Source organism: Gopherus flavomarginatus, chromosome 4 (genome assembly GCF_025201925.1).
Source record: "Gopherus flavomarginatus isolate rGopFla2 chromosome 4, rGopFla2.mat.asm, whole genome shotgun sequence".
Taxonomy (NCBI): Eukaryota; Metazoa; Chordata; order Testudines; family Testudinidae; genus Gopherus; species Gopherus flavomarginatus.
The window spans coordinates 132,995,223-133,007,465 of NC_066620.1; the positions used below are offsets into that span (position 1 = coordinate 132,995,223).

The following is a 12,243-nucleotide window of genomic DNA, read 5'->3' on the forward strand; positions in this document are numbered from 1 at the left end:
CAAATGGAATATGTAGAGTCCATCTTGAACTCCAGTTACAGGTAAGTAACCTTCATTTTTGTAAAAACTATAAACAGAACATGCAAAGTTAATCAAATTAATGTTGCTGTGGGGGTCTTTAACTGTTTAACTTACTGACTTTTTGCATTTAAATTCTCAGCCTCAAATTTACACTAAATTAGGTTCTTGCTTTTATTTCCTTTGTGGTTCTTTTTCCTCTAAAAAAAAATAAACTGGGGACATACTTAAGGGATTTAGGAAACAAATGCTTACAAATTTAACGGCACTGCTCCAAATTTGTGCCAAGATGAAGATTATGATGCACATTCTATTTTAACATAGAAACATAAGAAAATGTACATATTGCATGTGTTAATGATGCAAGTTTCAGTCACTTATAATGTTCTGAATTAATTTTTCAAATTTATCAGGATTATGAATCTTCACTGAGGACTAACTACATGTCATGTTTGATACTTTAAAATTCAAACATTTTTGGGTTAAACTGTAATTTTACTCTGAAAAGTGACCATTAAATGGCATTATAGGACTTCCTGTTTATTTCTTGGATCCTTCCTTCTTTTGCATAATCATCAATAATAAAGGTTCAGCAGGCCAAATTATGTCTTTAGGTACATCTGTGTGATATGAAACTTAGTAAACAATTTTGTTGATGTTGTACAAGACTTGGCAGAATCAGTTCACTCTTAGCTATGTTGGCTCTTCAGAGCTAACATAAGTGAAAACACAGCAAAAATGATTTTTCACTGAAATTATCAGGTAAGACCGAATATGCATAGACACCAGATCTGTGGAGTAAGAAAGTATTAGTTGTACACAGAGTACACATTTTAAGTGCAAAAAATGTTTCAGAAATACTATCCACCCACCTTGTTTTTACCCTTCTTGCCTTACTCAGAAACAGCAGAAAGGTTTAACTCAAACTTGACCCCAAAAATTAACTGTAGCCTGAGATGGAGGATGTGAAGTTTTAGTCCCACAAAAACATTTTATAGAAACTCATGAGCAACTCTTATTAAAGGTTTAAAATAGCTTTACTCATAATTACAAATATATTTAATATGAAGGAAATCAGTTAAAGAGAACAATTATAATATATCAGTCATAGTGGGAAATACATTACATGTTGTCCAGTGACTTTAAGCAGGTTTTTGTTATAGCACATAGAATAGAGGCCCTGATCCTGACTAGGGCTTTTAGTGGCTACCGTTTTACAAAGAAATAATTACAGGACATGCATTTCATTGCATTTTGTTTTGCGAGTACAGTAATGGCAAAGTAATTCTAATTTTAAGAAAATATGTCTTTTTTTCATTTTAAGGGTATTGGGAAGAAAACATTAGCTAGAAAAATAGCTCAGTTGTGGAAATGCACACTCATTGAAGGTAAATATCAACTATAATACTTTTTATTTTAGCTTTCTTTATGTTCCCTGAAATTCTAAATGGTACATTACTGACCACAGTGAAGGTCATTTGTAGGGGAAAACTGTGATAATCTTTCAGGAAACACATTGTTGAACATGGCAAATGCTCTGCCATTTAGCTACATGGGTGCTAAACAAGTCAGTTTTCTCCTCTTTTGCAGGAGGGGGTGTAATACCTAATGACCAAAGTAAGGCCCAGTCCTGTAAGATGAGATAGCTATTTCCCTATTTCCAATCTCAATTTATTTCTAGTGCATTAATTAGAACATATGGAACCCCTCTGGTGGCCAAAAAAAACTTTCAGATTTTGTGGAGACCAGAGGCTTTATAACATATCAAATAAAATGTCTTTATCACATTTTTAAGGCTTAAAGTTCAAATCATGCCAAAATTTCTGTTTTAATAAAATCTCTTAACTTTATTTCCGTCAATGCAAAAATAGATTACTTAAGTCATCCGACTTTTTTAATACAAAGTGATACATGATCTAAACTATTTCACATGTGAGAAAAAAAATAGAATGAGAATTTTTCAGCTGCATAAGGATCAGCCCTCTTCTCTGCATGTAGAATGCCCCTTGACTTCAGTGAGGCTTATATATGTGAAGGGTTTGCAGGATTATCCCCTGAGGCTCCACCCCGTCATTGCAGTTCATAAAGCCATATGTAGGAGCTTTGAGTGTGAGGGGGTATCAAACTAGCACTGTCTTGTTTAATTTGACCATTTAAAGGGTAACCTTTTTTTCTCAGCTGATTACTTTAAAACTGACATCTTTGTATGCCTGAACTGTTCTAATTTTGAAACTTGACTTCTTAATATGTGAAATGTTTTTGGGCTCAAAGATTCAACACCAGATTTCACAGTAGTTACATTATGATCATATGAAATCACTAATAAAGACAGCCATGCTAGGCTAACAGTGTACATGAAAACATACTAATTCACACACAGTATGTTTTATTAATTGTTTTAATTTTGTTCTGTATTCTGTACATTTTTTAGCTTTGGAAGTAATAGAAGAAAATATTACTGCAGGAACAGAATATGGACTGAAGGTAAAATCTACTGTTTTATTAAATTTCATGATATTCATAAGGCCTAACCTTGTTCCCCTTGAAGTCTGTGGCAGCTGGATGGGGCCACCATGCAAATATTGTAGGATGTTATGCTTTACATTTCCCTTTAGATGCAGGAATTGCTTTTTGGAGGTCAAAGTATTCCTGAAGAACTGATTACAAAGATGATTCTGAAAAAGATTGAGTCACCAGAAGTTGCTCACTTTGGTATGTGTTGTCATTTTCCAGAACTTTTAAAGTATGCCCACTCTAGCCCTCTAAAACTTAGTTTTGTCTTCTTGTATATCCATAGCATATGATATTTAAAAATTCTGCTATACTGCAATCTGTTGGATTCAGTCAGACATTTTTGCCACCAGTACTGTAGAATCTGTCTTCATTGCTTCATGCAGAACATGGATATCTATAAATTATGGTAACCTGAGATGGCATTTAGGGAATACTGTATTGATCATGGAGGACAAAAGAGTGCTATGTGCTCATACACACAACAGCAGAGTGATATTTTTCAGCCAAATTATATCTTTTTGATTTTCTGTAATAAAGATGAAATACTGTCAGAAATTGAAGTGTCAAAAGAAGTAGTTCTGGAACAAAATAATTTTAAAAAGAAGTAAGTCCCCAGGCCCAGATAGTATACAGCAAAGAGTTCTGAAGGAACTTAAGTACGAAGTTGCTGAGCTGCTCGGAAAGATATACACAATCTCTCATTTTAAAACAGCTGCAACACTGGAGAATTGGAGGGTAGGAAATTTATCTGTTTTTTTAAAAGGCTGTATGGATGATCTAAGGAATTATAAACTAGTAAACCATATATCTGTAGCTGGTAAACTGGTAGACACTATAATTGAAAACAGAAAATAAAACACCTGGAAACTCATGACGTGATAGTCTAATCAGAGCACAGTTTCTTCAAAGGAAAATCATATCTCACTAATGTTAGAATTCTTTGAACATGTCAATGAAGTAGTGGATAAAAAAAGAACCAACTGATATAATTTTGACTTTCAAAAGGTCTTTAACAAGGTCAAAAGAGGATACTAAAGAAATTAAATACTCGTGGGGTGGGAGACAAAGTACTGTCATGGGTCAAAAACTGGCTAAGACCCAGGAAACTGTAGGAATAAATAGTTAATTTTGTCGTAGCAGAAGGTTAACAGGAAGGTGCCTCAAGGATCTGTGTTAAGATTGGTATTGTCTAATATACTAATGATCTGGAAAGGAGGATAATCAATGAGATAGCAAAATGTGTAGATAAAAAGTTATTTAAAGTAGTCAAGTCCAGAAAAGTCTGTGAAGAACTTCATAGGGACTTAACTAAGCAAGGTGAATGGGCAACACAATGGTGGATGACATTAAATATTGATAAATGCAAAATAATCCACATTAGAAGGAAAATTTTGAACTCATTGTACAGTTTATTAGGGTTCTAAATTAACTATACCAAGTCAGGAAAGGGACCCGGGGATCACTGTGGACATCTCAATAAAAACCTCTGCTTAATATGCAGCTGGGGGGAGGGATAGCTCAGTGGTTTGAGCATTGGCCTGCTAAACCCAGGGTTGTGAGTTCAATCCTTGAGCGGGCCACCTAGGGATCTGGGGCAAAATCAGTACTTGGTCCTGCTAGTGAAGGCAGGGGGCTGGACTCAATGACCTTTCAAGGTCCTTTCCAGTTCTAGGAGATTGGTATATCTCCAGTTATTACCTTTTTTTTAATTACCTGTGGTCAAAAAGCAAACAAGATGTTAGAATGCATCAGTAGTAGGATGGAGAATAATGTGTAAAAAGTTATAGTGCCATTATCTAAGTGGATGATATGCCCTCATCTGGAATACTGTGTGCAGTAATGGGTTCCCCTTCTTTAAAAAGATAATCCAGAACTAGAGTAGAGAGCCATTCAGAGAAGAGTGACAAGAATGATTAGGAATATGAAAAAACTCATACAGAGAGATGTTGAAGAGATTGGGGTTGTTTACCTTAGAAACAAAATGAATAAGAGTGGACATGATAAAATAATTAATGGCATAGAGAAGGTAGATAGTCGTTTCTGTTCTCATAACACAAGAACAAGGGAACATTTAATGAAAATAAAAGGTTGCAGATTCAAAACTGGTAGGTAATAGGAAATACTTTTGCACTCAAACCCTGATTGGATTCTGAAACTCATTGTCACAAGATGTTGTTAAAGACAAAAATTTGGCAAAATCCAAAAAAGAATTGGACATTTTATATAGGTAAGAGAAATATTTAAATTTATAATAGTTAATTTTTTTTAAAAAGAGTATTGGAAGGGATATAAAACCTCATGCTTCAGGATTTAAGACAATTTCTAACTACTGGGAATTAGGATTAGACTTTCATGGGGACAAGATTATCCTTCATCTGCCTACTGAGGGTTTTCTTGCTCTTTGAAGCATCTAGCGCTGCCTGCTTTTGCACACAGGATTCTGGTCTAGATGGATCAGAAGTCAGATCCAGTATAGCTGTTCCTGTGTTCATTTGGGTCATCTGGAAGCCATCAGGTTCCATCACCCTTCAAGGACAGAGTACCAAAACTGATCCTTTACCACGGCAGGCAAAGTCTCTTTACAGAAGGAAATGTCAGGGTAACTTTAACTTCCCCCATCTCCATTCCAACCCAAATACTAGATCCATAGTGCAACAGACAAACTATGTGAGCTGAGTCAGAAACTACTTAGAATGGTCCTATGGTCATCATGACAAGCATGAAATCCTGAGATACTCTAGAATAGTAATCATCTGCATGAACATTGAAGTCACACACATTGTCAAGCATGGTGCCTCCAGTGCTACCACAACATAGAATATGATCAGTTTAGCATAAGTTTTCTGATATTTTGAATGATCAGTACACAAACTAGCGCATCACAGCCCAGGATTCAGACACCAGATGGGCACACTCAGATCTGTCACCAGGATGGTAGACTTTCTGCATTTGAAACTGGATGCAAAGAGCACAGACATGAATCTCATTTGTCCCCCTGTTGCCTTATGTTGCTTCATAAACATGGCTGGAGAAAGATCTAGATTATGCATGCAAAGGATATATATACTGTTGTAACTCTGACCACTGACCTTACATTGAAAAACAGAGTCTAGTTCCCACTCATTGTAAAGGAATTTGTTCTGCATTCCATGGATCTCCCACCTCCCTAATACAAGGATAACCCTCTATGTCCCAAGAAAAAGTGATCCAATCTCTCTCAGAAAGCTCTCACTTCCAGAGCATGGGAGGAGATTCCTTCCCAAAATACAGTTACGGAATTTCTACTCCCTATTGAATTCACTTCCATAGGTCAGTGTGATTCAGTCTATTTCCAAACCAAACATATTCTATTCAAGCCCTCTTATTCCATCATTTTCAATCACTTTAACATTCCACCTGCCACTCAGCAAAGAACAGAATGACATTAGATGCTACTGAGCATGCATCTCTCAGTATAAATAGCCTATATAACTTCATGCATTGCTACATGATTCAGACTTTCCAGACTGGATTTCAAGGTAATATTTAGCACATATAAAATTGTTAGTGTCTATTTTGGGCAATTTTTCTCTATATTCATTAACTGAATTAACAGTCTTTGAGAATTATATAGTTATCGTGAAAGTATTGCAGCTTTGTTATGTCACTTTGGGTAATCACAGGTAAACCTTAGCTATCAATGTGGGTGGCCATGACAAATGATTCTAGTTATATGTCTATCTAGATGTAATGTTTAAAACAGATAAATATAAATATTTAGTATATTGAAATAACTTTCCAAAAGATGTATTTAACAAATTTTATTTGGCAGGTTATGTTCTCAGTGGATTTCCTTCTCTCTCAGAGGAATACATGACTATTTTGGAGCAAATAGAGAAAATTAGAAATCTAAAATTAAAACCAAATTTCCTGATTAACCTTAAGGTAATGACAGCTTTGATAACTTGCTAATCATTTTCATACTTATTCTTAAAATAAGATTAATATTCTATAGGAGTCAGTGTCATTTTTTTACATATACTGAAGTCTGATAGCTGTTACTAAGGGCCAAATTCTTCTTTTACAATGGAGTTGTCAAACAAGTTACTCTAGGTTTGCGCTGCTGTAATAGACAGCAGAATTTGCTCCTAAGGACCGATTCTGCAAGGTATTGATCGTCTCCTATAACTTCAGTAGGAGTTATAGTCATTGAGCACCTCATGATCAGTTTCTAAAACTGGAATAGAAAGTACATGTTCCATGAAGATAACGCCTTGGAATAATAACAGGGTATGGATATTATAAGTCAAAGTCAATAGAAATGCTGTTTGGGAAAAATTCTTGGGAAAAATTAGTTACATGTTTGAGTGAGAAAACAAGTTATTTTATAGTCCAGCCCTCTTTGTCTAATTGTAAACAATGGTGAAAATACTACTTATAGACCAGTTATTTACAAATCAGATTTGGACTGAATCTGCCTTGCAAAATTTACTAAAATTCCACACATAGACATATAGGGAAGACACTTTCCAAAAATTACTGTAATATACATTTAGAAATACACATTTTTGTAAGCAGGGCCGGCTCCAGGCACCAGCTAAGAAAGCAGGTACTTGGGGCGGCGAATACAAAGGGGCGGCACTCTGTCCGCTATTGGGGCGGCCCGTCCCATTCTTTGGCGGAAATTTGGTGGCAGGGCACTCAGTCCCCCTTTTCCTCTTTGAGCTGCCACCAAAGTGCGGCCAAAGAGGAAGAGGGGGAGTGAAGGATCTGCTGCCGAAGAATGGAGCGGCACGATTGAGCTGCTGCCAGTTGGCTTTTTTCCCACCGCTTGGGGCGGCAGAAAACCTGGAGCCAGCCCTGATTGTAAGTACAGTAGTCAGAGGTCTTCTTATTCCATAGTTCTTAAAATAACAGGAAAATATACTAGATCTATTAGGTGTTTTCCCACTCTAACCTCTAAAATAATGAATGGGCTGCCGAAACAACAGTTTTTGTTACATTGTGCATGTATTCGCAATAAGATTTTGCTTCTGGTTGCTCAGACACTACAGTAAGTACCTAGATATGTAGCATGTATGTGAGACAGAGATGGTAGTTGGTAGGCTTTAGTGGAGTAGTGGGAGTGCTGCCACTTTGTGAGATGTCATTACATTTTTTCACTCACAGCCCAAAATTCTACATATTTAATAATTTAAAGACTTAATTTGAACATATCCAGTGAACATTTTAATGCTAATTTGAAATTATTTGGTTTCTGAGAGCACAAAAATAAATTGAAACCCCAAAACAAAATACCCCTTTGTGCCATTTTAGGGGAAGGAGTTGTTATTTTTAATTACAGGAAATTGAACCTTGTTTTAATACCAGACAGTGCAAAAGACTTATTCCAGGCAGTACATTCTGTATGGTTTCACACATAAAATTCCATATAAATGGGTGATACAGTTTTACACCATCAGAAAGGAATTCGTGACTTCATGTACATACCTCATCTCCCCCTCTTGACTTCAGTTGAAGGAAGGGTAAGACCTTAAACTCCAAGGAAGGAATCTTGGCTTCACTGCAGTCAGCTGAGAGTTTTGCCATTGACTTCAGTGGTTCTAGGTGAAATCCTGGATGTAATAGAATTGTGGCTATTTTCATGATGTCAAAAAGAAAGGAAGAGGAATCTCTTTAGAAATGCATGATCTGTGAATAGCTTTTCATTACTCACTTTGGAAAAATCTTGTTCTATTTGTATATCAAAAAATGGCAAAGAGGAGGCTTCTTTGGAAGGCGGGGAAGGCAAATCCCCTGATTCTTGCAAGTTTTGCAAATCACAGCAAAGGCCTCTTCTTGCCTGAGACACACAACTTTCAGAAGCAGTTCTTGCAAGGGAAGCAAGGTAATCTCCAGAACTCTGTTCACACTTAAAGGGGTTTCTCATCTAGTGAACTTATCATGCACAGTACTTAGCAACGTGGTCCAATTAAACAATACTTTGTTCTGTAGAAATTGCTCCTCCCCTTCTGCCCCTCCCTGGATTACACTGCTCTACAGCCAAAATGCTTCTGAAATAAATGTAGTCCAACTTTACTAATTCTGGGTCACTGAGAACGAAAATGAGGCTTAAAATTGTTGATTGGCTCTAGTTTTCAAGATATGCTATCGGGTCAGTATATACGACCCTTGACTTGGGAATGGCGGAGGATAAGTGAGTTATAAAGGGAAGGGATCTCAATTTAAACCAGAAATGACTAAAATACATCTTTGACTGGATCTATGAATAAATCTATGACTGGGTTTGGACAGTACTTGCTTTTTAGGCAAAACAATGAATGATGCAATCTGAAGCTGGTATTGCGTCATACATAATATGAATTGCGTCATGTTATTCCTAGAAGTCATGGATGATGCAATCATAACGAAGCTTACATCACTCTGCTGAACAAATTGCCCTATATCAGCTCTAGAAATCATACAGTGTCGTGGTCTCTTGTCAGTGTTTGATTTTGCAAAGTGAGCAGAGATGCCTCGTACTTGTGTGAACAGTGCAGATAACTTCTGCTATGTTTGTGGTGAAGTGACTTTGGCATCACAAAAGCGCAGTCTAACCACTATGGTTAAGAAAGCCTATCACCTTTATTTTGGCTGCAAAATTGGAGATCAGGACAAGAGGTGGGCCCCACACATAGGCTGCACTACTTGTGCAACAAATCTTCGCCAGTGGTTGAACAGGAAAAGGAAGTCTATGCCTTTTGCAGTGCCAATGATTTGGAGAGAGCCAACAGATCATACCAGCAATTGTTACTTCTGCATGCTGCCTCCAGTTGGGAAAGGTGTGTCCAAGAAGAAAAAGTGGACTGTGCATTATCCAAACATTCCATCAGCTATACGCCCAGTACCCCACGGAGAAGGACTGCCGGTTCCTGATGCACCAGAATCATTCTCACTTGAGTCAGATGAGGAAGAGGAAGAGGATGAAACTTCTGGTCCTGAACCATCAATGTCACAGGACCCACATTTTCTCCCATCCTCCTCCTCTGAACCACACCTCCTAACACAAGGTGAACTGAATGACCTTGTCAGGGATTTGGAACTACCCAAGAGTAAGGCAGAGCTGTTGAGCTCCAGACTACAGCAGTGGAATCTCCTGGCAGGCTATCAGGGCAAATGGAACCCATCAGTGCTTGCAGACTATTGCTGGACAGTGACGAGATGCTCCTTTTAATGAATACAAGAGACAAGCCAAGAAGCGCCGAGTAGACACTGAATAGGACTAAACTATGTACATAATAGTTTTTTTGCCTTTTGTTTCATAATAAATTTTATTTATATAACCCTTTTGCTGATTTTTAAAGTGTTACATAAACAGGACAGATGAAATATTATCATGTAAAGCAACCATAAACACATGAAAAGACCTAGGTTTACAATTTATGATTAAAACTCTACTATCTACACAATATACATAGACATAGAATGTAAAAACTTAAATATCGTAGAAACAGTAGCCAATCAGTTGTTTTAATTGTCATATTTGAATTCAGCACATCAAAAAACATAATAAATATCACATTTTATCTCTGAAGCAGACGACTTCTCAAAAATTGTAGACCAGTGTTAGCTGTCACTGTTTTCTCAGGCTTTTCAAAGATGAGGGAAAGATTATGTGGTAACTGATTGGGCAGTAGCTTTGGGGTTGGGAATTGTCTATTTAGAAAGGCTTTTCCCATGTCCTTGTGAATTCTTATACATTTTATTTTTATTGACTGTCTTTTTTAAAGTTGTATGTGCCTAGAAGTGCAATATATAAAAAAAAGTTTAAAAGTAGGCTCTATTACTTTTAAGAAAAAATAATATTGTTATGACAATAACATAAACAGAAAGTTTTCTTTTGATTATTTCTTAACTAGTGTCCTGACTATGATTTGTGCCAAAGACTCTCTGGGCAAAGACAGCATCCTGATACAGGGCAGATATACCAAAGGAACCAGTGGGATCCTGAAATTATTGACAAACGGAAGAAAAAGAAAGATCAACATAAAGGAGAAGATGAGGAAGAAGAAGAGGAGGAAGAGCAGGAAGAAGAAGATGAGGTAACTGATCTTAATCTACAGAAGAGACTCTCTTTATTAGCAGCCATGTCAGAAAAAGAACAAAGCTCATGGACATTTAAAAATAAACTAAAAACCTCAACTGTTACTCTTTATGCATTTTGTTCAACCTTGTTTTTGTAAATCAATTTCTGTTCTGCTTTAAGAGAGGTACTATAGGATTTAAACAAAATTGTAATACTCATTCAGTAAAATTGTTTAGTAGTATTGATAAGATTTCAGCTTGTTTATCAGTTTTAACATTGGACCACCATAAAAATACAGTAGAATCTCAGAGTTACGAACACCTCAGGAATGAAGGTTGTTGGTAACTCTGAAATGTTCATAACTCTGAATAAAATGTTATGGTTGTCCTTTCAATCCTTTACAACTGAACATTGACTTAATACAGCTTTGAAACTTTTCTATGCAGAAGAAAAATTCTGCTTTTAACCATCTTAATTTAAATGAAACAAGCACAGAAACAGTTTCCTTACTTTGTCAAAACTTTGTTTTAAACTTTTCCTTTATTTTTTTAGTAGTTTACATTTAACGCAGTACTGTACTGTATTTGTTTTTTGTTTTTTGGTCTCTGGTGCTGCCTGATTGCATACTTCCGGTTCCAAATCATGCGTGTGATTAACCAATCAGTTCATAACTCTGGTGTTTGTAATTCTGAGGTTCTACTGTACTGTGAGATATCTTTTAGTTAGACCAACTTCTATTGGTAACAAAAACAAGCTTTTGAACTACACAGAATTTCAGGTTTGGACTCTATGTATCTCAAAAGCTTGTCCTACCTTGTCTCACTAATATCCTGGGGCCAACACAGCTACAATACTACTGCAAATAAAATACTGTAACTTTTTAAACAAGATATTAATTTCTTTCACCTCCAGAGTGAGTCTTCTTGGCATTAATTAAAACACAATAAAAATAGTGTAGCAATTTTATTGGAAGGGGGAAAAGCTAAAAATAATATATATTTCAAGTCTATATAAAATATCAACTGATTATGTACAGCTAATCAAAAATAAATTATGAGCGCTTACAAAATATGTATAATGGATAAAATTCATGCTAATCTTTGTGATAGCTTGTACCTCTAGAGCACCATGGGGGTGAGAGTTGGCACCTTGTCACAGATGTCCTTCTCTGTCTGTATAGCTGGTTTAGAGTACAGAATGTGGTCCTCCGGCCGTAAGTCTTAGGGGGCTGGTAATCCCCACTTCTAGGCACAAAGCAGTCCAGAAAATGGTAAGTGCAAACCAAATAACAGTGCATTCCACAAAATAGTCCAGGCTTACCCAGTGGTCCCCTGTAAGGTCAGAGGACAATAGTCTCTGAGGGGGATCTGAACCCTTAACTCCTTGTGTCCAAAGAACCTAGGCTCCGCACCCGGAGTTCTAAACAAAAAGGGAGAACAAAGTAAAGAAGGTCCCTCTAATTCTTCAGCGGGTCCAAGTGGCAGAGGCTCTCCAGCTGTTCTCCTTGTCATTGAGACTAGGGAGCTCTAACTCTGCTTACCTTTTAGTGCCACCATGCACTTTGTTTTTTTGGCACAGCAGCCTCATCATATGAAGTTATGACCACCACTTTCTTCATTCATTTTTAGCCAAGTTTTTTCTTATATCCTTTCACTCAGTCTAGTATC

The 12,243-nt window shown here is 36.7% G+C and overlaps 1 protein-coding gene across 2 annotated transcripts in view; it reads left to right on the forward strand.

The window, feature by feature from the left end:
- Positions 1–12,243, forward strand: part of AK9 (adenylate kinase 9) — a 247,445-nt gene that overhangs the window by 11,706 nt on the left and 223,496 nt on the right. For both annotated transcript variants that reach the window (XM_050951342.1, XM_050951343.1), the window contains exons 3-7: positions 1,343–1,406; positions 2,450–2,502; positions 2,634–2,730; positions 6,344–6,456; positions 10,410–10,592. In XM_050951342.1, coding sequence (XP_050807299.1) covers positions 1,343–1,406; positions 2,450–2,502; positions 2,634–2,730; positions 6,344–6,456; positions 10,410–10,592 — 510 coding nt within the window. The remainder of the gene's footprint in view (positions 1–1,342; positions 1,407–2,449; positions 2,503–2,633; positions 2,731–6,343; positions 6,457–10,409; positions 10,593–12,243) is intronic.